The sequence below is a fragment of the Chenopodium album genome, chromosome 22 (assembly GCF_948465745.1).
Source record: "Chenopodium album chromosome 22, dcCheAlbu1.1, whole genome shotgun sequence".
Taxonomy (NCBI): Eukaryota; Viridiplantae; Streptophyta; class Magnoliopsida; order Caryophyllales; family Amaranthaceae; genus Chenopodium; species Chenopodium album.
In genome coordinates, this window is record NC_137855.1 from 5,958,708 (window position 1) to 5,986,502 (window position 27,795).

The 27,795-nt window shown below is 35.7% G+C and overlaps 1 protein-coding gene and 3 pseudogenes across 4 annotated transcripts; 3 read left to right on the forward strand and 1 right to left on the reverse strand.

Annotated features, from left to right (window-relative positions):
- Positions 1-4,454: 4,454 nt before the first annotated feature.
- Positions 4,455-10,872, forward strand: LOC145605275 (putative pentatricopeptide repeat-containing protein At5g08490 pseudogene; annotated as a pseudogene). The gene is made up of 5 exons (XR_014105022.1): positions 4,455-8,480; positions 8,592-8,678; positions 9,717-9,813; positions 10,214-10,652; positions 10,740-10,872. The product of XR_014105022.1 is annotated as a putative pentatricopeptide repeat-containing protein At5g08490 pseudogene (transcript).
- On the reverse strand, positions 9,947-11,593 carry LOC145605277 (VQ motif-containing protein 31 pseudogene; annotated as a pseudogene). Of its 2 annotated transcripts, none has more exons than XR_014105024.1 (2): positions 11,460-11,593; positions 9,947-10,923 (listed from the first exon to the last, which is right to left on the reverse strand). The product of XR_014105024.1 is annotated as a VQ motif-containing protein 31 pseudogene, transcript variant X2 (transcript). The 2 variants fall into 2 exon arrangements; XR_014105023.1 differs by having other exon boundaries at positions 11,406-11,545.
- An 8,087-nt stretch (positions 11,594-19,680) lies between these two features.
- On the forward strand, positions 19,681-22,139 carry LOC145605645 (uncharacterized). The gene has a single exon (XM_081661717.1). It carries the CDS (start codon positions 19,770-19,772, stop codon positions 21,600-21,602), a length of 1,833 nt encoding a protein of 610 aa, XP_081517843.1. The 5' UTR covers positions 19,681-19,769; the 3' UTR covers positions 21,603-22,139.
- Positions 22,140-24,769: 2,630 nt separating this feature from the next.
- On the forward strand, positions 24,770-27,219 carry LOC145605291 (uncharacterized; annotated as a pseudogene).
- Positions 27,220-27,795: the final 576 nt, after the last annotated feature.

Below are 27,795 nucleotides of genomic sequence, written 5' to 3' on the forward strand. Positions count from 1 at the left end.
ACTTGGGAATATTTTGTTTGGATAGTAGATGGAAAATTGGAAATAGATGGGAAATTAATTACAAAACTAGCCTTACTAATCTTTCTTTCCATTTTTTTTTGTTTTTTTGACGGGAATCTTTCTTTTCATTAATGACAAAATAAAGAATAAATTCTTACCCACATGGGAAGTTCAAAGAATTGAATATCAGACGGTTTGACTACCTCATCGACCTCTCCCAGTAAAAGAGCATGGCGATTGAAATGCCAAGGCTGCTCGTTCAAAACTCTTTGCTTATATCTCCAATGGAGAATTTGGAACATGAATAAACTCTTTCAATTCCAATGGTAATTATTTCAACTTCGTGCTTCAGTTGCCAAACCCCCCCCCCCCCCTCATAGTGATGTTAACGAAGGCGTTTGCATCGATATGTCTATTAGTCCATAATCTTCCAATCAACCCTAGTTCCAATCGTCCTCCTCTCCTTCGTCTTCCCAAACAATTACCTTATCCTCCCCTTTCTATAGGTTGCTCTTTTTCACAAACCCCACCCCCTTCTCTACTTCTTATAGTATTTATTAATTGATTTTCCACCAAATTAAAGGGAATTATAGAAGAAAACACTCAAAATCGAAGGAAATCGAGTAAGAGACCTTCAAAGGAATAGAAACCCTAGAAAAACCTTCTCAAGGAGAAACTTGGGTCTCATTTAGTTCACCTAACTTGGTTAGGTCCCGTACCACGCACGATAATTTTCAATAACTATTTTTTAAATTAACACTATTAAAAAAGTTTACTTTCGTATGTTACATTCATATCAACGGAATGGAACAACAAAATTGGGTAGGAAAAGAATCACAATAAAAATAAGCAAGCATCGTTCTTGGCAAGTTTTATTCAAGTATACATGCATAATTAAGTATTGAGTATAATTGATCAAAATTCTAATCATAAAGTATTTTAGGAAATATAAAAGTTTCATTAGTTTTTCAAAAAAAAAATATAAAAAAAAAATTCATTGGTTGATATGTGCATTTCATTATTCATTGAAACTTATAATTACATAATTTTATTTTTTTTTTTTTGAAAAAAAAAAAAAAATTCCATATGTCACAAACATGATAAGAATATTTTTGTTATTATTAATTTTTTTGCTTAAATTTATAGTTGTCAATATTTATTATTATTTTTTTTTTGAAAGATGCATCAAATTTACTACTACGTATTACTGTACACTGTATATTATATATGTATATGATTTGTTTTTTTCTAAAATAATTTTTTTTCCCAAAAAAACCAAGGACACACCAGGAGATGACACGTGTCATTGCTGGTGAGTCTTTATCTTGAAACACCTTTAGATTCCTCTCCCCCCCATAGGCACCAAGCAAGAAAGTAAGCTAGATGTTTAAGCTTTAAGTCCACCTTCTCCCAACTCACAATCAGCTCAAGAATATCCTCCACCCTATTCTTAACAAGGCTGCACAACCACTATCTTCCCAGACCTCCTTCACACGAATGCAATCAAAAATTGTGTGTGAGCTGGTCTCTGCCTCTGTCCCACACCATGGACACCCAACAGACTCAATCAAATGGCGTCTCGCAAGTAAAGCTTTAGTGGGTAACGTACCAGTGCATAAGCGCCATAAGAAGTTTCTCGCTTTAGGAGAAAGCTCCAAGCCCCAAATAATTCTCCAAACCTGATGAAAATCCTTAAAGTTGCAACCTTTACCCGACACATAAGCTGTCTTCGTGGAGTACAAACCGTCATTCAAGAAAGCCTAAGTTAACACGTCTTTCGGCTCCCTCTAACTCACGGGTAAAGGAAGGATACATTTCTGATCCCTTTCATTAAAATGAGCAGCAATTAACTCCTCATTCCACTCCATCATACTAAAATCGATAAGGTCACTTACTTGATTCAAGTCATCACATGCTTCGGTTGTGACAAATCGTCCAAGCTCATCAGTAAGCCAAGGATCCCTCCAAAAAATATTCACTGACATACCAATCCTGATCCGCCGAATAGTGCCTTCCTTCACAAGCGATTTTGCACTCCATACACTTTGCCAAGAATAGCTACCCGCAAAACCCAAAGAGGCATCAAGAAAATTACAGTTCGGGTACTATTTCGCTTTCATCACTTAAATAAGAAGAGAGTCCTCATTAGTCCTCAATAGTTTGTCTACCTTATATACTACTCCGTACATATTAATTCCAAACTTTAATTTATACACCTCTCGAACCATTTTCATTGACTTCATTGACTTGACTTCACTATGTTGCTAAATTTGACTTTGAATGGCGAAGACCACCACGTACTACCGGTTAGGACTCTCCCTTCCTTCCACGTATTACCTACTGCATCTTTATAAACGTATAATCAAGAAGGTACCCTACTGTTTTCGCAACCGACCCTATATCCATGGTTTACGGAAAAGAAATGAAAGTAGTCGAATTTCTTCCAAGAAATTCTCAATCTTTTCGGTAAGATAATCGAAATCCACTGTATTTTAATTGCTCCAAGAATCCCATAAACGTATGATTGTATTGCTTTTTCATGAAAAATAATTGAAATTCACTATTTTTACAGTTATCAAGAATGAAGAATTTCCGAATTCTACGACACTACATGATCTCCTTGATTAATTTCCGTAATCCAAGACTCCACTGGGAAATGCATTGGAGAAAACATGGATGCTACACCATTTTACCCTTAAGAAGCTATTTTGAAAAGCTTTTGGAGTTATCAATGAATCACATTGACACAATTGACCGAATCTTCAAAAATTTTGGTAATTTTTGTAGTTTTGATTTTTTATGTCTTTTGGTTGATTTAATATGCATTAGAGTAGTTCTGATTTAATATGTATTTTTAAAACATATTATAAAATAAAATTTATATTGTTCACCTATAAATTATGGTATGCTTAGGATTTGTCATTGGGGGTGAAGCTTACCGAATATGGGATTAAAATCTTATTTTGATAAAATCTTGGAAGTTTCAATCAATCGTACTAATGATCTTTATAATTATGATCTTGGACGGTCCATACTTTAATAATTAACGTTGTACGCCGTTTTTAATTTTATTTTCCGGATTTTATCTTAATAATACTTAACAACCTTAGCTTAATTATTATCTCATGAATTACAACTAATCTTATTTTTGATATTATCTATATATTAATATAGATAATTACGTAGAGAGAGATTTGGGGGTATTATATTATAGGCCTCCTAAGTTCCTAGAGAGTTCTACTCTAGAACATTCTAACCTCCTCAAATGGAGGGTCCTAAAATCTTAGTTTTCTAGATATTTCTATACAATTCTGAGTTCCTACTCTTATGTACATCATTCCGGAGTATTCTATACTACTCTAGAGTTACAAGAATGTATAAGAGCAACCTAGAAAGTTCTAGAAGCTTCCGAACGCATCCCGGGACTCCTATCATGTTCTGGAATGTTCCAGACCTCTCCTTGAAAATCTGGCTGCACCATTGTCTTCATTGGGCCCAAAAACGGTGGACCCCTAAGTTTGGGCTCATTTGGAGTTTATTTGGTCCCCAAATGATCCATTATTGTGTTACTGTCAATGTAGTATTCATGCACTCATGGGCATCTCCCTTGACCCAAGTTGCTGCCTACTGCCTATGCGACCGCATTGATGCTATTAAGGGTGTGGGACATGAGTCGTGACAACAGACTTCCTTATAATTTCATAGTGAAATTGTAAATTCTTATTATATCTGAATGTTGATGGTGTTCAGTGGAATTTTTTTGATCTTAACATTGTTTATCTCAAGCTAACTTATACACTCAGCTCCACTGTCAAAAAAAATAAAAAATAAAAAATTAACTTATGTACATCTTTGACTCTATGAGCTGACAATGCCTCTTATATACTCCTATTGTTTCAAAAACTAAGTACATTACAATAAATAGCGGCTTCTTGACAATTATGCTATTTTTTGAGCTTCTTTGACTCTTTGTACACAACAAAATACCGAAAGCGATGGGTAGGGAGAGAATTTTATTGGTTTTATAATGCATCAAATCCTTGCTGTGAACACTTAATACATAAATATGGAAGAAATTAATTCATTGGAGTTGTAATCCTATTGATTAGTGATCAGTTGAGTTGTTGATTTGTGAGGTCGTTATGTTGTTTATGCTGAGGAATTTCATTCCAGCATTGCGATTATAGGATATGGAGTATTATTTGGGGATATGAGAAAAGAAAATTATTTGATGATAGGGGTATAACCGTATAAGTTCTATCAACAAAAAAAAAAAAAAAGGGAATATCTGAACGGTTACCCTCAACTTTTGCTACGCACCAATGGTAACCTCCTCTTTCTTTTATTATACAAAATGACCTTAGTTAAAAATTTCATCTCACTCATAATCTAATTTCATTAAATATTAACTATAGTTAGATTTATATCTTAAAAAAAAAGAAAAATTAAAAAAATTAACCCTAACCACCAAAAACCACTCACAAACTGCCCAGCCACCATCTCCCTTCCGGCACACCACCCCAAGTTCCTCCGATCAGCGGTGATGCAACTCAGACTCCTCCGACCGCCGGTGCGCCAACTCCACCTTAAACACCGCCAAGCCAAATTCCCAAATCCCCTGCCACAACCCTCCTTCCCTCTCCTCCTTCTCACCGTCACCCCATTAGAGCGCCGATCTCGGAACCCCGACCACCCCCACACCGCTGAACCCCATACACGAATTGGATTTTGTAGATCAAATTAGGAGCGACTGCTTCAATGGAATTAGCGCCCGCTCTAAAGGGTCTTGTGGTGGCTCTGATGTGGACTGAGTGCGATGGTGGCTGTTGTGGTCGAATTGGAGGTGCTGGTGGTTAATTCGGCGGCTAACGGTAGAGGTAGGGACGTGGGTTGGTCGCGGGCTGCTGTGCGAGGGAGTTGTTGCCTGGGGTTCGGCGGTTTGGGTGTGAGGTTGGTGTTTCAGACGAGGGGGTTGGGTGGGAGGTGGCTCCGATGAGGGTGGAGGTGGTGGTGCTGGCTAGATCTGGTGGGATGAGGGTGGAAGTGGTGGTTTTTCTTTTTAGTTTTTTTTTTTTCAAAGCTAACATAGTTAATTTTTTTAATTATTTTACTCTCATTAATGTCATATGTGAGATAAAGTTGATAATTGTGGTCATTTTGTATAATTAAAAAAAAGGAGAGGTTACCATTGATGCGTAGCAAAAATTAGGGTTACCGTTGAGAATTTCCCAAAAAAAAATTAATGAACCATGATATTTTCACTCTATTACTCTCCTTCTCACCCTTAATTCTCTCTCTTGCGTCTTAACCCACCTTTCACACCAGTCTGAACCAGCACAGGCGCATGTACCACGGTTGAGACGCATATTACAAAGACCCATTCCGTGGTTTATGCGCTTGTTGTACAATACAGAATCCTCCAACCAAAGGTATACAATAGGTATTGTTTGATATAGCTAAAGGGCCTGCCCACCAACTGTTTGTTAGAAGTCCTCACTGAAAAAACTTGCCTAAATCCCATGAAAAGCAAAAGGGGTTTTAATTCTTGCACTTTGTACTAAATTTTGAGCTGAATTTAGTGTTATTAGTGAGTAAACACCATTCCTAAAGTAGCAACTTCGTGTAGAAGACAGAACTTCAAAGGGGACATTTGCTTATACCAGGGTGTTGTATAGCTTGATTGAAGCCTTGAAGGTATCTTGAGATGTATATAAGAGCCATTATTTTCTGGGGTTTTTAGAGGATTCCCAAGTGGTTAACAGATGATGTACACGGATTTCGAACCGAGTTTCATGGTACATCTCCTAGGGACTTTGCTAGCTGACATTCATAGAATGCATTAAAGTACAATGCAAATGCCAGACTTCAAAGCATGGAGTGAACTTATAAGGGCTCAATCTATTGGTGGGAGACATGATGAGGTTCTATCACTTTTCCTTTCGAAGTTACGATATCCATTTGGTTTTAGGCCTGATCACCTTGTGCTGCAAGCTGCTTTAAAATCATGTGCAATTCTCCCAGCACTTAATGTAGGCAGAGCTATTCATAGTGTTGTTGTTAAGCTGGGTCATCTTTCCTATCTTTCTGTATCTAAGGGACTGCTTAATGTGTATGCTAAGACTAAGGCCTTTGAGGACTGCAAGAAATTGTTTGATCAGATGCCAAAACGCGATACTGTTGTTTGGAACATTGTATTGGCCGGGTTAGCTGGGTCCCATGTTCATGACGATGAAGTGATGAGATTAGTGTATAGTATGCATACTTGTCAAGAAGCTGAACTGAGCCCTGTAAGTATTGCTATCATTCTTCCTGTTTGTGCCCGTTTGAGGAGTTTAGATACTGGTAAAAGCATACATTCTTATGCTGTTAAATCTGGATATGCTTCTGAAACACTTGTGGGAAATTCACTTGTATCTATGTATGCGAAATGTGGGCTGGTTTATGATGGTGCATATGCATCCTTTTGTGAGATATATGATAAAGATGTAGTCTCATGGAATGCACTAATTTCTGGGCTTACTGAGTGTGGGCTCTATAATGATGCTTATTTACTTTTTAGACGTATGTTGTTGGGGCCTGTTGCGCCAAACTATGCCACTCTTGCAAGTATTCTACCTGTATGCACTACTTTAGACAGAGATATTGCTCATAAATTGGGGAGAGAGTTACATGCTTATGCTCTTAAACATAGTGAGCTGCAAAAGGATGTTTTTGTTGTCAATGCTCTTATGAGTTTTTACCTGAGGATGGGTGTGTTGGAAGGTGCAGAAGCTTTGTTTGCTGGGATGACATCACGGGATCTAATTTCCTGGAATGTCATTATTGGCGGATATGCCTCAAACAATGAGAATTCTAAAGCAGTCCACTTGTTTCACAATCTAATTTCAGGGAAGATGCTGGAACCAGACTCTGTTACTCTTATTTCTGTCCTCCCTTCTTGTGGCCAATTGCAAAATCTGCAGATGGTTAAGCAGATTCATGGCTATTCTTTCCAATATCCAACTTTATATACTAACACAGCAGTTAGTAACGCCCTGATAAGTGCGTATGCTAAGTGCGCTGATTTAGATTCATCTTTGAGGACATTTGAATTCATATCTCAGAAGGATTTGATCTCCTGGAACTCGATGCTTGATGCTTTTGCTGACAGTGGATGGGAATCACAGTTAGTCAATATGTTATACCAGATGTTTGAAGAGGGGTTCTTACCTGATTCCATCACTATATTAACCTTGATCCGGTTTTATGGAAGTGTTTCCAGATTATATAAGGTTAAAGAGGCTCATGGTTACTTACTAAGGGCCTGTCTTTGTCAAAATACTACTCAACCTACACTAGGTAATGCTTTACTAGATGCTTATTCTAAATGTGGTTGTGTAGACAATGTTGGTAAGATTTCTAGAATAATATCGAGTGAAGGGAGGCTGAAGTGGGATTTAGCTAAGCCAGGATCTTTGACTTGCAATTTACAAGCTCAAGCTGGACCTTGTAATGTTCTGGAGTGTATGTCTCAAACAGATCTTATGACATATAATTTAATGATCCGAGCCTATGTGGAGAACAATTGTCTTGAACAGGCTGTTGCTCTGTTGTTTGAGTTACAAGTTAAAGGTGTGAAGCCTGATGCTACAACTATTATGAGCATTCTACCCATGTGTGCGAACATGGCTTCTGCCCATTTGTTGAGGCAATGCCATGGATACATGGTCCGAGCTTGTATTGATGATATTCAATTGATAGGAACCATGATAGATGTATACTCAAAATGTGGCAGTTTGAGGTTATCTACAAAGCTTTTCTGGTCAAGCTCCCATAAGGACCTAGTTATGTTCACGGCTCTAATTGGTGGGTATGCCATGCATGGTATGGGAAAAGAAGCACTTGTCGTGTTCAATCACATGCTTGTGTTGGGTGTGAAGCCAGATCATGTAGCTCTCACAGCTATTTTGTCAGCCTGCAGTCATGCTGGACTTGTGGATGAGGGCTTAAAGATTTTTCATTCCATAGAGAAGGATTTTGGAGTTAAACCTACCATGGAGCAATTTGGTTGCATTGTGGATCTTCTTGCTCGAAGAGGCAAAATCAAGGATGCATATACTTTTGTCACTGAGATGCCTATAAAAGCAAATGCAAACATATGGAGCATATTGCTTGGTGCATGCAGGACTTATGATGAGGTGGAACTAGGTCAGATTGTTGCTGATCACCTTTTTAGTTCAGAAGATAGTGATATTGGGAGCTATGTGGCAGTGTCAAATCTTCATGCCACTGATGAAAAGTGGGATGGGGTTTTGGAGATCAGAAAACTGATGAAGACTAGAGATTTGAAGAAGCCTGCTGGATGCAGTTGGATTGAAGTCAATGGAAGGAGAAGAATATTTGTATATGGTGACTCTTCTCATCCCGAGACAGATGCAATATACTGCACATTGATGGCCTTGGATAGAAAAGTTAATGAGCCACTCAATAGTGGTTAGAAGGTATTGCCTTGGAAGCTTGGACCTTGACTGACGAATGATGTTATTCCTTATACTGCTGATCCTCAATCCTATTTCCTTGGATAACCTTGCCTATCATATTCTCTTCTCTAGAAGGGAGACAATCTCAATCAAATTGCTTAGCTTGGATCATCACGGCTTCATGCTGACGTTTGCATATGGCATTGAGAACAATTAGAAGTGAGTAAAAGAAGCTAGCTCATGCATGAATTGAAATACTTTGCATTGGGCTGTTTAATAGAAGTTTATGTTATATGTTGACACGTGACTGTTGCCAAGGCTGGGAAATCTACCCGCTACACTAACACAAGTATCCCACCCCTGCCATACAGGAAGCCATTCCTACTGCGATTTTTGTCTGGAATGTATCCTTTGTTTATACAGTTTTTTGGATGTGGGGATAAAACATGGAGTTTGAAGCTCGATTCTTCCTCATGAAAAAGAGCAATTAAATATTTCACAAGTCAGTTGTAGAAATTGTTCTTTCATTGTGTTGCCATTTCTTTTCAAAGCTATTCATCCCTGAGAACCAAATCTAACGTTCTGTTGAACATATTCATTTTATCATAGATTCCTATCATCTTCAGAGCCTTCTTCTCTTTTTGTCTAGTTTCTGTCTTCCTCTCCATCCTACTAACCCTAGGGTAATGCCTGAGTAAAGAGGGTACCTCACTTGTTCAATTGTCTTGGGAGAAATCTACATGTGGTCTTGCCTGTCTATCCTGTGTTATGTCTTTACTTTTAAAGTAATAATGTGGTCTGCCCCATGATTCATCACTTAATGCTTATTCTTCCATTTGTATTTTCAACTTACATCTCCATCATCAAACAATTTAATAACAAAAATTTAATTAGTAGTTCTTTATGCATACTTGGCATTTACTGATCATAATGGTACTAGCACATGCAATAATGATACAGGATGTGTTGTTCTCTGCAGCAGATAATAGTTTCTACTGAGTACTGATGACACTGTTTTTCTTCACTCGTTGGCATATTTTTTGAAAATGTTCCAAGATTAATATTATGGGTTGTAAATCTTGTAATGTATATTTGCTTAAAATGTCATCAAGATAACCTAAGCCTTTTGTCTATTTGTTTTAAATAAAGTAGCTAGGTTATTCAGTTTGATTTGATATATGCAATAATTTATTTATTGGAAATACTTGGATTGCTAACCTTTTGAGCTCTAATAAATTTAGCTGATTTGACTTGCAGAATAGCTTATGTGGATGATGTGTGAAGACAACAATCAACTGAAGCCCACAACTATCAGCCATGTGTAAAAGGTCATTGGTGATATGATTTGTGGCAGGTAAAGTTTAAATATCAGTTCAATTGTGCAAATGATCCATCAGATACACATGCCACTATTAAGCCTGAATGCTTGTCTATATGTTCTTTCTTACTACAACTAGCTATCGATTTTGGCAAATCAAAGATATAAAGAGATACAGGAAAATACAGGTGCTTTGCTAAAAAAATATACTTGTTACACAAATCTAATACAAAATGAAACAGAGTAAACATTCATAAAAAAATTTAACTCTCAAATATCTCAAAGTTTAATATTGTGTGATTACATAGAGTTGGGTTAAGCAGTGGGTTACAAAAAATATTCAGTTATCTCTATCTGCTGAATTCAATTAGGTGATTGTAGGAAGATCCTCTAGGTTTTGGCCTAACAAGAATGTTAACGAGTCTTTTCCTGGTAGGGTGAGAAAAAGATACAATAAAAGCAGGAAGTCAGAAGGAGGAGATAAGAGGACAGCAGTCTGCCTTTTCATGTCTTACTTGGCTAATTTCTGACTCTTCAGTCTTCACCTGTTTTGGGAGATGTTAGAGGGAACAAGCTGAGTAATTCTGGCTCATTAAACCCAGGTTTTGATCTTGGGGAGGGATGTAGGTAAAATCGTCTCTCTCTGATAGCTTTCTCTTCTTCTTGTGTATTCAGGTCAGAAGCCGCTTGTTCACCTCTGCTTTCTCCTAAAGACAGGCTTGAGAAACATTTGGTTGGGGTGGTCATAGGACTCGTTTGGCGAACTTTGTTCCCTGATGCAGAGGGAGAGAATTTCTGTTGCTCTAACGATTGAAGCTGCTGCTCCTGATAGTATTGCTGCATAACGGCTGCTCCTTGCTTAATACTCAAAGGAGGTTTGATTATCTCCAACTTGGCCTTGTATTGTCTCCTTTCATGGAGCTTAAATTCTGGCTTTTTAACACCAATGTTACCTTTTGCAGTCGTTACTTCATGTGCTGCTGCTTCTGACGACCCTGTAAGCCGTTGGACAACATCCTTGAAAGTCTCGGTGTCAGCTTGCACAAATGTTGTTAACGCCTTTGAATCATTCACAGTCTTTTTTGTTGGCACCTCCATGCCGGTGCATCAAACGCAGAGCAATCCTCTATCTGGTAACCCCGGTTTCTGTAAGCAATAGAACTTTTTAGCACAATTTTAGTTTTGTTGTTGTAGAACTTTTTATTAACCTAAAGTAACTTCTAATATAAGAAATGTCACAGCATTTTGTATTCTTTAGATAACATTTGCTTTAAGCTATTGTGTTTGACTTGACTTGCCTAACTCAATACACAAAAGACCAATCTTTCCTACTCTACTAAGAATGTTTTTGCTTAAAGATATGCCATATTTTATTATTTTGTTACACAAAACCTTATAAGTTCATCCAACTTTTGTGTATATTACAATATGTTTTCCTGGAAATTAATTATTCATTCTTGCCTGTCTTGAATTTAAGGCTTTTGATCTGTTTTCAGTCGGCAGAAAGCCATAAAGTAACTATGGTGGGGTTCATGGAATGATTTAAGAAAAACCCTTTTTTGACTTATAGATAAACCTTCTAAACTTTAAGAATACACCATGTTCTATTGACCTGACATGAATCTGACCTGAATTCTCATTCCTTTCTTCATGGACAGGCAAGAAGTTCTGATTGGGCGTACCTCGAAAACTGCTCGAAAAAAACCGGGAGCCTAGGAAGCCGAAGTTATGCCTGCATTTGGCGGGAATGTATACAATTATCCAAAACCGAGAACGAGGAGGAAGAAGGAAGCAAAGAGATGGAAGAGAGACAGAGGGATAAAAAGGAGAGACAGAAAGATGAAACAGCAAGGGTAGCAACAGAGACGTTGAGAATTCTTATTACAACTCAAGAAGGCAGTTGAGACAAAGCAAATGCAACCGCAAAGCAATGGAACTATTTGCTGTGCCCACATCACATGTTGAAAGAGAGGGAAGCCTTTTTCCGCTTTTTTGGTTATATTTTGGTTGCCATATATAGTTGGTATATTTTTTTTCTTTTTTTTTTTAAAGAAGTATTTCGGTATTTCTTATCAAACAACTACACCAAGCCAACAATGCAACTCTCTTACAAGTTATAATCTCGCGTAAAATAGGGAGATTTGGAAATTGGATTGAGAGAATTTCAAATAAATTTCCAATTGGTAGAAAAATTGGAAAGGTAATTGGTTGCGCCACATAAGATGTGAAACGTGCTGATGGGGTAAATTAGTTGTTGAATATGAAAGTTGCCACCTTAAATTAGCATAGTTGGCAATGAGTTGGTTATGTGTGGTAAAAAGATGGATGGGAACAGCATGGGGTTTCTATTTTCTAAATATGTGAGTAGTTTGAGCCGTTAAGGTTATGATGTTGACTCATTTTGGATCCTTTTTAACCGCAAAAGAGTTCTTGTATGGGGCTAACAATAGTTGACAGACAACTTGCCAACCATCAAGTTTAGCTGTCTAAAAGCAAAGATTTTGGTAAAAAAAATTGTTTAATTTACAATAATGAACTTTTAAAAGATTAATTATTCCTTAAAATCCTTTGTACAATTTGTCAAAGAGGAAGTTGATGGCTCTAAGCATTTACTGGTTCCTATCTATATTAAAGAGAAGATGCCGATAGATATTTGATAGAAAAATGAGATTGCTTAAAGTTTTAAGCTTTTAGAAAGAGTGTATTTCAATTGTAATAATATATACGAATGAGTCGTACGTACAATCAAAACTTTATTTATTTATTGGTTTATAAAATTGCTTGGGCAAGATTTAAATGACCAAAAATACAACGTGTAGTGCAATCATGTTATTCAAATTTGCCAATTTGAATAGCAAATTGTCAAAAGGGATATACCATATACCATACAAAAAGATAGATAAAGATAACAAATAAAAGAAATTCTTTGCATGTTTTTTTTTTTTTTTTTTTTTTTTTTTTTTTTTTTTGAAAAGTAAGATACATGAAGGAGATTAGGTACGTCTTCTCGCAAGACCATGACCTAATCTATCAAGGAGTAAAAAATAAGAAAATTTACTATCTAGAAATGGATCTATATCTTGATGAGTCGGAGTAGAATAGCCGAGAGAGGCAACATAATCTGCTGCCCGATTTCCTTCCCGATAGATATGTCTTGCCTGAAAGCTCGAAAAAGAATCCAAAAGAGTCTTGATATCTGCCATAAGAAGATGTAGTTTCCATGGACAACTGAAATGACCCTGCAAAATATTAATAACTGTTAGATTAGATTATCACCTTCAATATAAATATCGGAAATATTATAATCTTTAGCAAGAAGGAGCCCATTGCGAAGGGCAATGGCTTCTGCAAGGAAAGCCGGACAAGAGCCTAAATTAGCCGGACAAGAGCCTAAATTCTTTGCATGTTACTATGTTAGTATGTTAGCTGTATAATTAGATTTTGTCCACTTTGACATTTTATGGGGTAGACCAATAGTGCCCATATGTAACATACCTATTTCGTTACATTAATTGTCAAATTAACTATTAACTATCAACTATCTAATTCTATATATAGAAAACAAATCTATATCTATACTTCTATATTAAAAAGCATTCCTAATACAAGATATGTGCCACGTGTATTAGAAGTATGTCACATCACCGTAATATGCCACATCATCCATTCATCCATTGTAATATGAATATGAATGAACATGTTTCAATTGCAATAAAAATGTTTATGACAAGGTTTGAACACAAGACCAATAACAAATAAAGTAATGTTATTACCAACTTTCCTATCTTTACATTGTGCTTCATATTCAATAATAATACAATAAATACTTTAATTTGTACTTTACAAGACATCAATTTGAGAGCGTTTATTTAATTTCATTAGTTATTATTGTCCACTTATTTTTTGTAATTATATAGTTTATGATTTTATAGCCCAAATAATATATGTATTGATATTCAAAGCAAAACCCGGTGCATCGCCCGGCGCCTCACACTAGTTATGTATATAAATGTCAGATATTCTCACACGTACACCACATGCAACAATGCAATTTTATTTTATTTTTATCACCTATATAATTAAGAAAATAAATTATAGTCATGGTAAATAGTTAAATATTTTCATTATAAATCAATATATCTATATACTTCGTGTGTAGTTAGATGTGATTGCGTTTGCATTTATTAAAATTAGAAAGTTTACATAAACATATTTAGTTATATTTATTTTGACATCTAAGTGGTTATATAGTGATGAAAATATATGATTGGTAACATAGATTGATAAACTTTTGAAAGTTTATCCGATCCATATGGTGCACGTACATGTGAACAGTGAACGGATTACTGGATTAGACCGGTGTAGACCCCGTACACAAGGTTCTTTGCCACCTTGAGGCGCAAGTACCATAACTGTGTATGCAAGAATACGAAGGCAATGTGAAGAAGAAAGACCAAAGTTGACAAAGAATTTTCAACAATTGTGATAGAGACTTTTACCATTGTGAAAGCGAGTTTTAGTCAAGCAATTATGAATTTGAATTAATTCGAAATTTCAAGATACAAGTCAATTAATCAATGTTGCGTATTACATCGTGAAGCTAAGCTTGCCTTTCAATTATAATGGACAGCAAATGCATTTATTAAGAAGCCTTTGCAACCTCGTTGATTTTTTTTAAGGGCAATGGAGCATCTAGCACGTATATCATGTTAGGGACCATGCATAACCAATCTTTAAGGCAAGGGAGCTCTTTCAATTTGTTTTTTCATATTTATTGAGGGGAAAATGACTAGTGAGTAGGGCCGATTCTTATGAGCTGTGAGTACACCATCGTACGAGACCCTAGTTAAGCCTTCTAATTTTAAAGACCAGATTGTATCCGTGTATTAGCACGAAAAAAAAAAATCTAATTTACAATGAATGATTATTTCGATTGGAAATGTGAAAGTTATATATAGAGAAATATCTTCTTAGGAGGAAAAGGGAGTGTTTAGATCTTGAGGATTACTTATTGCATCTCAAGTTAACTAGCATAATACTCCTTTTTAATTATTATATCAAATTCATTGCAAAATTATTATTACAAACCAAACTAAGGAGATACTACCTCCATTACATATTAGTTGTAACTTTGTAATATTTTATGTCTCACAAATAATACCCCAAAGTTGCAACTAATATGTAACGAAGGTAGTATGTTAATATCTAATACGTGCATATCATCGAAAACATTGAAATTCAGAAGATTTAAAAAAGGAAATTTTGTGTAGAACTACCCTAAAGATAGGGTCATTTGTGAACAACTACTCATTTTTTTTATTTGTTTAGAACTATCCGCAAGTTTAGAAAAGTTTCGGTAGCACTACCCACTAACGTTTTTCATCCAATTAAAATGTTATTTTGGCCCAATTTTCACTTTTATCAATTACAATGGCCAATTATTGCTAAAATAAGCAAAAACCCCAATTCAATTAAATCCCCAAACCTTAGAAATCAAAATCCCCAAATAATATTAAACTCATGAACCCTAAAATGAATTCTAATTAAAACCCTAATTAGGTTATTTAAGGTAAATTAAAACCTTTATACAAATTGGGAGAGTTAATTGGGTGGGAAAAGTGAAAAAAGTGGGCTCCGATAACGTCTTAATTGGACGGAAAATGTTAATGGGTAGTGCTACCCAAACGTTTTCAAATTTGTGGGTAGTTCTAAACAAATAAAAAAAAATAGGTAGTTGTTCACAAATGACCCTATCTTTAGGGTAGTTCTACACAAAATTTTCTTTAAAAAATATAGATTGAATTATGTGTCTCATGTTTCTTGGCATAGACGTCAAGATCCACTTAGGAAGAAAAAAAGAGGAACTAACTAGATACATACTAATTATACTTCAATTATCCCACGACCATATAATACCGTAAATATCTAGCTAGTACAATCGTTGTATATCTGAGTATCTTACTATACTTAGCAATCAAACATCGTTTTAACATTTATTCCATTTAATCGACCCAATTCCTCCATGACCCTAATTTTCTTTTCGTGTTACAGTTAAGTTCCTAAAAATTAAAAGCGCAACCATTACATAGAAAATCTCCCGCTATTAACGCAATTGACTTTAATTTGAATTATCGTTGTTCATAACAAGCACGAAAAATAACATATTTCACGATCGATCAACACATACGCCGCCCGACCTCTCTCCACAAATCCCACATTAATGTATCTTATCTAGAACCTCGAAGGGCAAAGGTACTAGTAGTTGTTATAATAATTTATAGGAAGCATTAACTCCATGGACCGACTAGCTAGAAGTTATACGTTACTTCACAATTTATATCATTCACCCACAATTTTAATTATAACGTCCAAACCTATTCTTTCATACTCGATCTCTCCGACCAATTCGGCGCTAACCAAGTTTAATTTAATCTTCTATTCATATCTTATATTATATATCATCATCATTATATAATTTCCATCAATTTTATTACATATACTTAGCTTAAATTTGCTAAGAAAATAAACATGTTTTCATACCCTAGTACTAATACTAGTAGTAGTAGTATAAGCAACGTTGAAGAGTTTAGTTTTCCTGTTATTTCTAATAATAACCCATTATCAAATTTCATGTTAACTTCTTCCTCATCATCATCGTCTTCATTATGGAGGATTTCGTCGAGGGTTTACCATCATCCAGAAGATTGTTATTATGAATACAATGAAGGGGTGAATAATGTTGTTGTTGATGATTATCGAATGGAAGTTCGTAGTATGTGTGAAGAGATTATGCCTAGTAGGAGAGAAATCGAAAGGAGCGCGAGTAGTGTGAGTTTTCAAAGCAAGGATTTTGATGTTGAAGAAAGCATGGATTATTTGTGGGAAGATTTTAATGAAGAAGAGAGAAAGGAGTTTAATAAAGGAAGAAAAAGTACAAGTGAAGATATGAGTTTTATGCAAGTGAACAAAATTGGTAGGAAAACAAGTAATGGTATACGTAGTAGTGGTACAAAATTGTTGGTGTTAGGGAAGTTGATGAAAGGGCTTGTTTCAATTAGGAAATCAGCTCAACTCAAGCTTTCAAAAGCAAGATTTTGAAAAAAAAAAAAAGGTCCTTCGATGATTTTGAGGCAATGATGTTGGTAAGTTTTCGTGATGGATTTAATTTTAAAGGCGATATGTACTGATAATCTCGAAGTGATTTTAGTTTAACAAAATTTGTTATAGTGATGAAATATTGTGCATTGAAAAAATCATACGTAGTAGTTGTTTGTATTATATAGGTTGGTTAACTTTTGTAATTTTTACTTTTAGGATTAGCTATATACTTTTCACTTATAACCAAATTTTATTATACTTTTTGCTCTTTGATTTCACTTGTGTATTATTAACAAGAACAATAATAACAAAGTTTGTTTCTTTTGGTGAAATTTCAATTCTTCAATGGTTGTATTTTGTATTGGAGGATTTTATAATGATTAATTATGTTGCTGGGTTTTATCTGTTCTTATAGCTGAAGAACAAGCTTTAATTTGCAAAATGTTTGCAAAAAAAAAAAAGGTATGAGGTATCATATATATACAAATACTTTCTTGTTGGAGATTTTAAATCAAGATATAAGGTATAATATATAATTTAGTTTCTTATTGGAGATAAATAATCTAGAGATGAATATTTAAATCTTCGATTATTTATACATTATAATTTTATTTTATTTTTTTTTTTTTTTTTTTACGCAGTATCAGTTATTTTGTACCCATTAGAGATTTACAAGCTAGGGATTAGACCAATTTGAAAATTATTTGATAATGGATGGAGTAACGATCTACACGAGGGGGTTGGCTAATGAAACAATACACGTACATGATACACTTACACAGGTGTGCTATTCTAGTGCAACACCAACACCTATATGATTTATGACTTGGTCATTATACAGCTCTAAGGGGCTTGCTAACTAACCTTGTAATAATGGCAAAATTAGAGGTTTTTGTTAGGCTATTGTTGCTTATTTTGGAGGGGACCAGGGCACCAATTCTATGCAGATCAATGTGGCTAGTGAAACTCTAGTTGTTGATAATATAGTAATCATACGAAGCTTAACCGTTTTTTACATACTCTTTTGGACTTTTTATTGGCACAATGATGAGTGGATAAAAAAAATATTGATTGAAATTATATATATACAGTATAAAATAATAATAAAAAAAAGCGATAATGATAAATTTGGAGTAGATTGGATTATACGTTTATACTGTCTTAAAAAAAGAAGAGTGACTTGTCAGCTAATTTTAAGGTGAATGTTCGTTACACGAATTTCTTCTCACAGATATCAAACTATTCTTTTAATTAATCCTCTTAACTATTGAATCAAGAATCAAAATTCATTTATGGGGTTGGTACAGTATGAGGGGAATAATTACATTACCTTATCGTTTAACTGGCCCAAATTCAATTAAAGATCCCAATTATGAGCTCAGTTTGACTATCATCTATACTTTATTATATATTAAAAAGCGTTCCTAAAAACGTTTATGTTCCATGTAGATATACACTAATATTGTGCCACATCACTGCACTTATGCCACATCACCACTAGCATTGTAGCAATGATTTCATGTCACTATTGAGAAAAAAACATCCCATAAGATTCGAACATGTGACCTCATGTATATGAGATCACATTCTTACCATCTTAACCAATAGTAACTCATGTCATTTATACACACATAAATTACTATATGTTTAAGTAAACACATAAATAATTATAAAGCGTAGAGAAAAATTAATAAAAACGAATAGATTCAACAAAATTAAGACAATGTTAAGTCTTTTTTTTTTTACCAACATTATGTCATTAAAAATATTTAAAAGTAGTAATCCGGTTCAACGCCCGGGCTACACACTAGTTTCATGTCAAATATGAACCATAGGGTGCATGCATGAGGCTTATTGAGTTATTGCTATGCTATAGATCATGATAACTCTACTGTACTATAAGTTGTAATATATTGATATGATTCAAACGTGAAAATGATATCGGACCTTAAAATGTTAAATCCCCCAAAGCCCCAAAAGGTCATTTTTTTTTTTTTTTTTATGGAAAACATGATATATTTACAAACTCGTAATAGCAAGTTACTCCCTCTGTCCTTATTTATTTGCCCATAAGAAAAATGTGCTTTGGTTTAAAAAAAGAAAAAAAAAAAGTGAGCTTGTGGTGGAGATATGTATTTAAGGGGAATTCAAAAATGAAACATAGGCCAGGGCAAACAAATAAGGATATAGGGAATGCCAACTTACTTCTAATCACACACACACAAGGGTGTAATAGTAAACTCGTGACAAATATGTTTGTAACAATTTTATCCTCTATTTCACGTTGTTTGAAATTGTAAATGGGACTATATATGAAAAATCTCCGACGTATTACATATTTTTCGTCCAAGCACACTTGACTATGAAGTTTTGACATATAGAATCCAGTTTATTAGTGTAGGTATGATCGCACCAAGTAGAGAGAACGTAACCACTATTCTAATACGATATCAAATACAAATTGAGTATTGACAACCTTTTTTAATTTAATTTGGCTACACGGATCATGATTCTCCAAGTTTACTAATATTTTATTGTAACAATACAAGTTCCATGGAGTATTATTAACAGTTAGCTAACTATGAGGTTGTAGGATCAAATCTATCAGAAGCATTTTGAGGTGGAAATTCCCTTATCCTTTCCCCTACTTTGAAAGTACCTAGCTCACTAACTCGGATCAGGAGGACTTGTGACTTTGTGAGGGGTTCCGGTAGAGATGTAGGGCCCTTCTCTTTACCAGAAACAGGGAAAAAATAAAAATTAGGCTGATGAGGTGATGAACATGTAGTTTCGCCTAGTCATCACTCATCACTCTCTCAGTGAAAATTCATGAAGATACAGTAGAAGTTTGTTAGAAGGGAAGAAAAAGCTGTCTGAAGAAAGTTGGGAAGAAGATGAGTTTCAGAGCTGCTGCTGCTTCTCTATTCTTCACTCATGGCGGTATTTCTCTCTCTCCTTTTCATTTCTTCAAGTTTTCCCCTTTTCAATTTTATTCCCGATTATATTCCCATCATTACCCTGATCATGCTCATACATTTGATAATCGTCACTTGTTTCTTCAATCAATTACCGAACAATCAAAATTAGGGTTTTCCGATCTTAAATTTCCCCTTTTTCTCTTCGATCAAATGATTAATTTGCGTCCTCTACCTTCTGTTGTGTATTTCAATCAGTTATTTACTGCAATTTCCAAATTGAAACGCCTTGAACCTCATTCCACCATTATATCTCTTTTCCGGAAGATTGAATTACTTGGAATTTCACATGGTATGCATTCTTTAGGTGTTCTTTCTAATTGCTACTGTCATTTGGGAAGAGTTGATTTCGGCTTCTCTCTCCTGGGTAAAAGCCTAAAGCTTGGTTATCCCCCCAATTGTTATACCTTTAACATCTTAATCAATGGCTATATTCACTCTCATAAATTCTCCGAAGCTGTTCATTTGTTTAATAAAATTGTCAAGCTTGGTTTCCAACCCAACGTAATTATGTATAGTACTATTGTCAAAGGCCTTTGTAGGATTGGCGACAATGTGTCTGCTCTCACTTTTCTTAAGAAAATGCAATCTGGTTCTCATTTTAAGCCTGACATTGTTTTATACAGCACTATTATCGATAGTCTTTGTAAGGACAGATTATTAGAAGCGGCCCTAGACCTGTTCTCCTCCATGAAATCTGAGGGTATTGAACCCGATGTTGTCGCTTATACTTCCTTGTTTCGAGGCCTCTACAATTCCGGCTGTGGGGATGAGGTTCAGCGTGTGTTGACTGAGATGTTACAGAGCAACATAGCACCAGATGTTAAGACCTACAGCATGCTGGTTGACATGTTTTGTAAAGATGGCTGTGTTGATCAAGCTCAGTCCATTCTACATCACATGCTTGAGATAGGTGTGACTCCTGACATCATTACTTACAGTCCATTACTCGATGGTTATTGTTTGCGTGGTCAGATGGAAGATGCAGGAAACCTACTTGATCTCATGGCCAAAAATGGCTGTGAGCCTAATCTTTTCAGTTTAAATACTATAATTAATGGATATTGCAAGGCAAAAAACATTGACAAGGCTCTAAACATATTCCATCATATGGTTCGGAGAGGGATAACTCCTAATGTTGTTTCCTATAACATTCTTATTGATGGGCTGTGCAAATCCAATAGACTCCCATTCGCGCGCAAGCTGTTTAAGGAAATGCAGGCTCATGGTATTGCTCCAGATGATGTCACCTATGCCTCCTTGCTTGACTGCCTTTGCAAAAGTACCCGGCGTGATGAGGCAGTGAATTTACTTGAAGATATGGAGGATAATGGTGTTAAGCCTGGAAATTCTATCTACAATATCTTGATGAACAGCTTGTGTGAGACTGGACAACTTGAACATGCAGCAAATCTCTTCTCCGATCTTGTATCAAAGGGTCTGCAACCTAATATTAAAACATACAATATATTGATCAAAGGCTTCTGCAAGAAAGGGCTCATGATTGAAGCTGCTCCAGTGTTGAGGATAATGGAGGAAGATGGTTGCCCACCTGATGATATAACCTATAATACACTAATCAGAGGCTATATACTCAATAATGACATATCAAATGCATTATACCATTACGATCTTATGGTTGGAAAAGGATTTGAAGCTGATGCAAGCACTTTGTCATTGTTTGTTGGCCTCTCTTCTTCTGATAACTTGAGTGACTTAAAGAAGAAGCTGCTACAGAAATTTATCAGCTGAATTCCAGTTAAAATGTATGCAAAGCTTTTGTACCTTGTATATGTTTTCTGCAGAGAAGTTTGAGATGGAGTAGGATGCTCCTAGACAATCTATGAATAACAGACCGCTGTTAGCTCCAATTGACATAATTCTTGTGTGAAGTAGTAGTGGACTTTTATTTTATCTTATTATTTTTTGTTAGGGTGGAGTAGGGGGGGCTACCATATGTTGAGTTTGGTGACAACTATACTTCTGGCTTACACTTAGGTAATAAGTTATAATAGGATAGCTAATGTTTTTATTACTTGGGATATACAGAGATGAGAAGAGGTTACTTCAGATTATGTATACACTTGTTGAATCTAGCTATGACATAAATTATGCAATGATATGTTATTGCTGCAGCTTTACTACTTTTGTTATTTGTTGTATAGTTCAGACTTGGCTGTTGGTGTTTCATTCTCATTTTTTTTTTTTTTTTTTGCTTTGCTTCTGATGTCTGTATCATGGTATCCCTGGCGATTTTACATGAACAACTCTGTAATCTTGGCTTTATGCAGCAGGTGAATTCAAATAATCTCTCCCTTTTTATGTGAATTTTCGTCCATCAGTTTAGTCTACATGTTTGTGCCAATGATGTAGTCTTAATTCGGATACATTGGCGTAGTTTCTTAGCAAATCGTTTTATAGACATTGATGATGAATTACAGATGTCATTTAATGCTATAGTAAATTGTTATACTCCACATCAGTATTCTTATTTTATGGAAAGGGGAAGCTTTCATTGTATTAGACTACAAATGTGCTCAGTACACGCTATTATATGGAGCTTGTTCACTGAGGGCCCTGGTCATTGTGCCCGGTAAGATCATTTATAATGGCAGTAGCAGGGTTCGATTGGATCACTGAATGTCAGAATATTGTTGGCTTGGTTTTGTTTCCCTGGCACTATACGTGTTTGGGGATCTGAAGGGAAGAGCTGTGAGTTCGGGTTATGACTTTGAGTTGGGTTATTTTCGTGAGCTAAAAATAAGCTTCCTCCTTAAGCATGATTGGCATGATTCGAAACACAATACACCATATAGGCGTATATTATGTTGCAGAGCTTGTAGCATATGATGAGTTACTCATGAGCCTTCCAAGTTGTTTGAGGTAGGCTTGTTTAAAACGAGCATGAAGTTTGAACAATATTTTAACTAGCTTTTTGGTTTGTATGTTTGGTGTTCATGAATGTATTGACACATTTGCTAACCTTGTTTTCTTTAACCTCTTTCATTTCCAGATTCTATAAAGAGACTTCAAGGGGAATTGCACATGAAAACTCAAGTACCACAGAAAAACTACTTTATTTCCCTTTTTTGTCTTCACACTTCAGATCACTTGGCTACTTCTGGTGAAGATGCGGTGGTTGGGTTTATCGGCTGAATGTAAATCTGACTCAGATGGTACAGTATCAATAGAAGCTTGTGAGATGGAAAGCAGACTTTAATTCAAACCAACAAGCGAACAACAGCTATAAGCATGTTGATTTGAACATAAATAGCTTTAAAGTGCTACTTGAGCAGGAGATTACTGTTGAAGCTAGCAACTGTAAACTCTCTGATGTGTTGCTGGATCTCACTAGCTTCAGCATGCTTGTAATGAGCTCGCAGACATGCTGGAAGCTCCTGCATCAACTCCATCAACTGGGAAAGAAGCGGCGATTTTTTCATGGACCAGTCATGCATTGCTTTGAACAGATATCCTAACAACTAACAAGATCCTTAGTCTGTCTACTTATAGTCTTGCATTGAATAACTTGTAGTCTTATCGTTGAATAGACTATCTACCACGATCACTGCTTGTGAATTGTGATACGAGTAGTAGCATTGACGTGGAAAATTTAGCTTAAGTTTATGCCACCAGTTTTATTGTACTTGGTAGTTGGTACTAATCGCGATGTATAGTAAAGAAAACAAGGGAGAAGAAATAACTAAATAATGAATAAGGGATTTTGGCTTTATGTTATTATATTAGCTTAGCCATAGCCAAGCCTTGCAAAGTTGCAGAACTTCTTCGTGTTGGCTGAGATTGTAACAAACTAACGACTATTATGATACATAATCATTATTGATACGGGCCATACGGAGTAGACGAGTAGTATCTCTCATTAATTGTTGCGCTGTTTCAAAAGAAAAAAAAATAAAAAAATATTGCGTCTTTTTAGCAAATATGATGGTACTTTGGCTAAATATAAATCAATTTTATGAGTAGTTTACTAATACAAATTATTAAAATTAAAAATGAAATAATAAGACCAAGTTATTAAAATTGAGAAAAAAAATTATTATTGATTAGGTGTGGTAAAAATATTTAAAAGTAGTATACATTATATTAAATAATGAGAGAGTGAGGGATAGCTCAAGTGGTTAGAGCTTTTCTCCCGATTTCAGGAGATCTTGAGATCGATTCTCACCCCCGCCCTCGTGGCTCTCTAAAAGCTAAGGTTTTTTTTTTTTTTTTTTTTTATTTTATGAGGGAATAAAATAAGCTAAGTAGAATAACAAAAATAAGAAAAAAGAGTATAGATGACATTATATATTGTTTTGGCAGAAATTTTTAATAATAGCTTGACATAAAAATGATGTAAACATGTTTTGTTGTAATATTAATTTATAGATACGTCACTCAATATACAAGCAATCAATCAATTGGCTGTTGATGTAGTATGGAGTAGTGAATTAGACTACATTTGGTAGGGAGATTCGTGTTTGATCCTCTACGACAACAATTGGGAGGGTTGGTGGAACCTAACCACTCATAACTGATCCTACGGGACTACGGGTATTGTTTATCGGTGAGATTAATGGGAGACATGGAGACATGCTGAAAATACAGTAAAATGCCATATGTATTTTTTTTGGTAGGTGTAAAATGCCACATTTACCGAGTATTAATTTATCCAAAGAATTGTGTCAAAAGAAATAAAAAAATTTGTCTGAAGAAGATGAATTTCAGAGCTGCTGCTGCTTCTGTATCCTTCTCCCATGGCGGTATTTCTCTCTCTCCTTCTCATTTCTTCAAGTTTCCCCCCTTTCATTTTCATTCCCGATATTATTTTCCTAATCATGTTCATACTTTTGATAATCGTGACTTGTTTCTTCAATCTATTACTGAACGATCCAAATTAGGGTTTCAAGACCTCAAATCCCCCCCTTTCTCTCTTTAATCAAATGATTAATTTGCGCCCTCTTCCTTCTGTTATCTATTTCAACCAGTTATTTACTGCTATTGTCAAATTGAAGCGCTTTAATCCTCATTCCACCGTTATCTCTCTCTTCAACCAGCTTGAATTGTATGGTATTAAACCCAATAAGCATTCTATTGGTATTCTTACTAATTGCTACTGTCATTTGGGTAGAGTTGATTTGGGATTCTCTCTCCTTGCTAAAAGACTTAAGCTTGGTTATCCTCTTAATTTTGTCATTTTTAATACCTTAATTAATGGTTTTATCCACTGTGATAAGCTCCCCCAAGCTGCTCATTTATTGGATAAAATCGTCAAGCTTGGTTTACAACCCGACATTATTGCCTTTAGTACTATTGTCAAAGGGCTTTGTAGGATTGGCGACAATGCATCTGCTCTCACTTTGCTTAACAAAATGCAATCTATATATCATTTTAAGCCTGACATTGTTTCATACAGCACTATTATCGATAGTCTTTGTAAGGACAGGTTGTTACAACAGGCCCTGGACCTGTTCTCCTCCATGAAAACTCAGGGCATTAAACCCGATGTTGTCACTTATACTTCCTTGGTTCGAGGCCTTTATAATTCCGGCTGTGGGGATGAGGCTCAGCGTGTGCTGACTGAGATGTTAGAGAGCAACATAGCACCAAATGTTAAGACCTACAGCATGCTGGTTGACATGTTTTTGTAAAGATGGTTGTGTTGATCAAGCTCAGTCCATTCTAAGGCACATGATTGAGAAAGGTGTGACTCCTAACATCATTACTTATAATGCGTTACTGGATGGATATTGTTTGTGTGGTCAGATGGTAGATGCAGAGAACCTACTCAATATCATGTCCGAAAATGGTTGGGATCCTAATCTTGTCAGTTTTAGTACTATGATTAATGGATATTGCAAGGCTAATAACATTGACAAGGCCCTAAACATATTCCAAGAGATGTTTCAGAAAGGGATAACCCCTAATGTTGTTTCCTATAATACTCTTATCGATGGACTCTGCAAAGCCAATAGACTCCCATCTGCACGTAAGCTGTTTCATGAAATGCGGGCTCTAGGAGTTACTCCAAATGTTGTCACCTATGCCTCCTTGCTTGACAGCCTTTGCAAAAATGCACGGCTTGACGAAGCAGTGAAATTACTTGAAGATATGAGGGATAATGGTGTTATGCCGAATCTTGTTATCTACAACATCCTTATTGACAACTTGTGTGAGGCTGGACAACTTGAAGATGCAGCAAATCTCTTCTCCGATCTCGTATCAAAGGGTCTGCAACCTGATATTATAACATACAATACATTGATCAAAGGCTTCTGCAAGAAAGGGCTTATGAGTGAAGTTCCTCAAGTGTTGAGGATAATGGAGGAAGATGGTTGCCCCCCTACTGATCAAACCTATAGTACGATCATGAGAGGTTATATAATCAATAATGACTTGTCCAATGCTTTATACTATCGTGATCTTATGGTTGGAAAAGGATTTGAAGCTGATGCAGACACTTCCTCATTGTTTGTTGGTCTATTGTCTTCGAACAAGGACCTCACTCATCGTTGTTAGACCTTCAGAAGGTAATATTTTGGTGCTCCTAGTATTTTGTGCATAGAAGTAGTGTTTTTCTGTTATATTCCAGGCTTGGCTGTTGGTGCTTCATTCCCTTATAGTTAATTTTAGCTTTGCTTCTGGCTAGTTAGTGGGTTTTGATGTTGATTATTTGCATTGTATGCTCAACAAATGTGATATATAATTTAGTTTTGTGTATTGAAATAGTTAAAAGGTTGAAGGTAATATGATAATTTTGATGCGACTTAGAAACTTTTAGTGCTAATTGATGTGAATTTAAGTAGAAGATGTTGATTTTAGTGTTGAGGATAATGGAGGAAGATGGTTGCCCCCCTAATGATCGAACCTATAATACGATCATCAGAGGTTATATACTCAATAATGACTTGTCAAATGCTTTATACTATCGTGATCTTATGGTAGGAAAAGGATTTGAAGTTGATGCAGACACTTTCTCATTGTTTGTTGGTCTATTGTCTTCTGATAACTTAAGTGCCTCAAACAAGGACCTGCTTCAGAAGTTTATTAATTAAAATAAATTAATGTGACTGCATAGAATTTACACCTTCATTAATGAATATTCAAGTGTTGTTCTTAATAGATTGATGTACTCTCTCATGTATTTTCGATGGGCACGTGATGCTAGTACCTCATTATCTTGTTGTGACCTCCAGAGTGTAATTTGTTGCTTAAAGTAAGAAGTTGTTAAGCTATGCATTTTGTCTGTCCTTAGATTTAATGATCCTTTTCTTTTTATTACTAATAATTTGTGACTTTGCTTAATGTAATTACTTTTTTTCTTTTTGCTAATCTTACTATGGTAACATCATAAACTCATAACTGGTCATATTTGTTGGTGTATAGCTTGCATGCGGCATACCATTATGTTGTTTTGTTTACTCAGCATGAATCAGAATCGGATGAGCCACTTCCGCTGCAGTCATCACCTCTAAGCTGCTGCTACCCTTCTCTAATCTACTGCTATATCTTCGCTTTATTTTCCTGTTCTCGGCTATGTATGTTGTGGGCTGTAATCTTGTAGCAGTGAATTTTCCTTTAGGTTCCTATCATCCTATGTTTATGTTTGTTGAACGCTTGAACTAATTTACATCCCTCTATGATGTAACATATGCTTTCCTTTGTGTTTTTAAGAAAGTTTTGTTTACTTTATACAACATACTAATACGAAGTATACGGAGTAATGTGCAAAAATGCAATGCTGTAAACCTCATCTACATAGTTGCTCTTCTTGGTTCTTTAACACACATAAAACTAAAGATGGACACGGGCCGTGCCGATGCATGGGCGGCACGAGCCCGACACGACACGACCACCAGCACAGCACGGCGGCCCACTTGTGGGCCGGGGGCCGTGCCGTTAACAAAAAATTTAATTCGGCACGGGCACGGCGGGCGCACGGTCG